Source organism: Leuciscus leuciscus, assembly GCF_965113295.1.
Source record: "Leuciscus leuciscus genome assembly, chromosome: 14".
Lineage (NCBI taxonomy): Eukaryota > Metazoa > Chordata > Actinopteri > Cypriniformes > Leuciscidae > Leuciscus > Leuciscus leuciscus.
Genome location: NC_138738.1, coordinates 21,082,402 through 21,086,854, shown reverse-complemented (window position 1 = coordinate 21,086,854; position 4,453 = coordinate 21,082,402). Strand labels below are relative to the sequence as shown.

Below are 4,453 nucleotides of genomic sequence, written 5' to 3'. Positions count from 1 at the left end.
TAATGTGTTATGTGTATGCTAGGTCAAAGATATGTGTTTTTAGTCTAGCTTTAAACTGACAGAGTGTGTCTGCTTCCTGGACAATGTTAGGAAGACTGTCCAAAAGTTTTGTTGCTAAATAGGACAAGGATCTACCGCCAGCAGTCGATTTTGATATTCTAGGGATAATCAACTGGCCGGAATTTTGAGATCGCAATAGACGTGAAGGACTATAATGCGTTAAGAGCTCGCTCAAGTACTGGGGAGCTAAACCATTTAGTGCTTTGTAAGTAATCAGCAATATTTTTAAATGTATATGATGTTTAATAGGGAGCCAATGCATTGTTGACAGAACGGGGTCACACTTCGTTATTATGGTCACACTTCCTGGTTCTGGTAAGGACTCGAGCTGCTGCGTTTTGGACCAACTGGACTTTGTTTATTAAGCGTGCAGGGCAACCACCCATAATATCATTACAATAATCTAGCCTTGATGTCATGAACGCATGAACTAATTGTTCTGCATTTGTCAATGAGAGCATATGATGTAATTTAGATATATTTTTAAGATGGAAAAATGCGGTTTTACATATACTAGAAACGTGACTTTCAAATGAAAGATTGGTATCAAAGAGCACAGCCAGTTCCCTTTCGAAGGGAACCTCGACAATACGTCATCGACGTTATGGGGAATCGCCTCAGCGTGACCAATGACTGAAGTACCTGTGGAAACCCACCAATCGCATTGGCCCGCGTCCGCCGTGACGTGACGCCCTGTCGTGCCCAGGAAGTATAAATAGAGCGCCCAGAGAACATGTCATCCTCTTTTAGTCTTCAGGGACTGATTTACTGAGTGCTGTAAGTTGGTTATTATGGAGAAAGCTAAGAAAACGTATAGGAAGTGCGTTTACCCGTGCGAGAGGTAAACGCACCTGGTGATTCTCACAACCTTTGTGTTTGGTGTCTGGGTGAAGAGCACGCGCGCTCTGCTCTCGAGGGGGTGGAGTACGCACACTGCGAGCGTCTTCCCATGAGGACGCTTCGTTCTGAGAGGGACAGTCTGCTTTGCCCCGCGGATCGGGTCCCTCTCGCGCCGAGGCCGAGAGAAGACTCAGATCGTGGGGATCACAGAGAGACCTCGCTGACAAGTTTGAGAGAGGAGTGAATCTCTCTCAATCGTCAGCGCGGGACGAGGACGAGCTGCTGGCCGATGATGATGCATCTTCGGCATCTTCTAGGCCAGCAGGCAGTGCTCTTCTGGAGTCAAGCCAGGGCGAGCAGGAGGAGCGCGAGGCGGGCGAGGATGCTAAGATGCTTGAGCCTGCCCAGCCCTCCTGCCCCACGTACGAGGAATTGATGGAGGTGATGGAGCGTGCCACTGCCAGGCTCGAGTTGCCCTGGCAGCGCGTAAGAGAGTAAGCTGCGCGTGGAAGGCTTGACGAGCGCTTCCTCTCTGGCTACACCCCATCAATTCCAGGGAGCCTTCCATTCCTTCCCGACCTCGATTCTCAGGTCATGAAGGCATGGAAGAAACCATACTCCTCGCGCATCCATCGCTTCCAGCGTTTGAGTTACGCAAACGTGGAGGCGATGCAGGAGCATGGTTACGCGTCGATGCCTCCTATTGAGGATTCCTTCGCCAACTATTTGGCGGGTGAGGGGGCATCGACGCTAAGGACTCCCACCCTGCCATCCAAACCCCTTCAGACCACATCCCGTTTGAATGGCAGGGCGTACGCGGCGGCAGGTCAGGCCTGTGGTACACTGCACACGATGGCTGTGTTGCAGGCGTACCAGGCTGACCTGCTGAAGGACCTGGACCAGGGTCAGGGCTTATCCCCTGATGCGGTGGCCGAGCTGCGCCGCACCACAGACCTGGCTCTCCGGGCCACTAAGCAGACAGCGGCAGCCATCGGTCGTTCGATGGCTGCCATGGTGGTCACGGAGAGGCACCTGTGGGTGAACCTGGCTGGCATCGGGGAGAAAGAGAGGACTTTTCTCCTCGATGCCCCGGTTTCGCCCTCTGAACTTTTCGGGACCTCCGTCGAGGCGGTGGTCGGAAAGTTTAGAGAGGCGAAGGCGCGCTCGGCAGCATATAGGTCGTGCATACCGCTCCAGTCCAGGTCCACACCCAGACGCCCCTGGGGTCCTGGTCCGTCTCGCTTCGAGGAGCGTAGGCAGGACCAGCGGGACTCGGTCGCCGCTCGTGCCCTTCCTCTTACCCGGAGCAAGGCTATGAGACGGCGCGAGTCCAGGAGGAGAAGGCGAGGAGTAAGGAGAGAGGACTTCCGGGCTAGGCGTGAGGAGGATCACCCTGGAAGGGGTAGATAGACCTTTTTCCCCCTCTTGTACGCCCGCCTTCCCTCTTTCCCCGTTTTAAAGTAACATCAGGCCCAGCGGACCTATGATGATGTTCTATTAATCTGACGGTCTGCAGCAGGCTTGGTGTATAGTTGTATGTTTCTTTATCTGGCTTCGTTCTTCTAGAGCGGTTTTAAAAAAAAAAAAAAAGAGGAAAAGAAATATATGGCATTAATTTAGACATTGCGAGTCCTCATAGCTTAGGTGCTTATAATAAGCTAGCTTTTAACTGTATATGTAGCAGGCTTCCTCTCCATATGAGAGTCGTACTGCTGAGGCCTCCATATACTTATTGCATGTTTTAGGCTTCCTCTACTTTTAGAGTCATCCTGCAGAGGCCTTCATGCAAATAGCCTAGGTGTTAGTATATGTGTTAGGCTTCCTCTCCCTATGAGAGTCGTACTGCTGAGGCCTCCCCATATACATATTGCATGTTTCAGGCTTCCTCTACTTTTAGAGTCATCCTGCTGAGGCCTTCATGCAAATAGCTAGCTAGCTTTTGTCAGTATATGTAGTAGGCTTCCTCTCCATATGAGGGTCATATTGTTGAGGCCTCCATATACTTATTGAGCTTAGGTGGGCTAGTTATTGCTGGTATATGTGTTAGGCTTCCTCTCCCTATGAGAGTCGTACTGCTGAGGCCTCCATATACATATTGCATGTTTCAGGCTTCCTCTACTTTTAGAGTCATCCTGCTGAGGCCTTCATGCAAATAGCAAGCTAGGTTTTTTGTCAGTATATGTAGTAGGCTTCCTCTCCATATGAGGGTCGTATTGCTGAGGCCTCCATATACTTATTGTATTGCTGATATATGTGCTAGGCTTCCTCTCTATATGAGAGTCATACTGCTGAGGCCTCCATATACATATTGCATGTTTCAGGCTTCCTCTACTTTTAGAGTCATCCTGCTGAGGCCTTCATGCAAATAGCAAGCTAGGTTTTTTTTTTGTCAGTATATGTAGTAGGCTTCCTCTCCATATGAGGGTCGTATTGCTGAGGCCTCCATATACATATTGCATGTTTCAGGCTTCCTCTTCTTTTAGAGTCATCCTGCTGAGGCCTTCATGCAAATAGCAAGCTAGTTTTTTGGCAGTATATGTAGTAGGCTTCCTTTCCATATGAGGGTCGTATTGCTGAGGCCTCCATATACTTATTGTATTGCTGATATATGTGCTAGGCTTCCTCTCTATTGAGAGTCGTACTGCTGAAGCTTCCACATACATACACAGATCCCTGGCTCAGGGCTGTACTCCCTTTAAGGAACCCCTGATGCGGTATCCAGGCCTTGAGCTAAAGCTCGGTGTTGGCCCTAGGGAGAAGTGCTACTGTTAGCCTGACGTGTAAGCAGTAGGGGCTGTTACCTGGGTTTTTGTAGTGGTCAGGCATCCCCTTAGCATGGTGGCGTGGGTACAGCGTTCCCCATAACGTCGATGACGTATTGTCGAGGTTCCCTTCGAAAGGGAACGTCTCAGGTTACAAATGTAACCTTTGTTCCCTGAGAACAGGGAACGAGACAATACGTCTCCCTGCCATGCTTTCGGTTCTGCTTGCTCAGTCCCTTCAGACGAAGAGGATGACATGTTCTCTGGGCGCTCTATTTATACTTCCTGGGCACGCCAGGGCATCACGTCACGGCGGACGCGGGCCAATGCGATTGGCGGGTTTCCACAGGTACTTCAGTCATTGGTCACGCTGAGGCGATTCCCCATAACGTCGATGACGTATTGTCTCGTTCCCTGTTCTCAGGGAACAAAGGTTACATTTGTAACCTGAGACGGTTCCTAACCGACGACGAAGACTTGACAGAGCAGCCATCAAGTGTTAGACAGTATTCTAGGTTATTATGTGAGGAGGTTTTTTGTTAGAATTAGAATCTCTGTTTTTACAGTGTTTTACTCAGTGTAACTGTGTTTTGGGTGGTATGAGAAGAACAAGACAGCATTCGCAGTTTCACCGATCTTTTATTCCTGATCTGATATAAAACAAATATAATCAGCCTCTTAGTGAGATTCGCCCTCGCTTTATCTCTCTCAGTGCATCACCAAAGCAAAGAGGAATAAATCACATAGAACAATAAAATGCATATAACAGAAAACATACCTGATATAAAACA

The 4,453-nt window shown here is 49.2% G+C and overlaps 1 protein-coding gene across 1 annotated transcript; it reads left to right on the top strand.

The window, feature by feature from the left end:
• Nucleotides 1-1,686: 1,686 nt before the first annotated feature.
• On the top strand, nt 1,687-3,922 carry LOC309474254 (uncharacterized protein). Its single transcript, XM_082136632.1, has 2 exons — nt 1,687-3,179; nt 3,464-3,922. The coding sequence occupies exon 1, from the start codon at nt 1,753-1,755 to the stop codon at nt 2,308-2,310; it is 558 nt and encodes a 185-aa protein (XP_081992758.1). The 5' UTR covers nt 1,687-1,752; the 3' UTR covers nt 2,311-3,179; nt 3,464-3,922.
• The last annotated feature ends 531 nt before the right edge of the window (nt 3,923-4,453 follow it).

What these genes read in the sequence shown, in the direction of transcription:
- LOC309474254 (XM_082136632.1), top strand. Translation starts at nt 1,753, where the DNA reads ATGGCTGTGTTGCAGGCGTACCAGGCTGACCTGCTGAAGGACCTGGAC.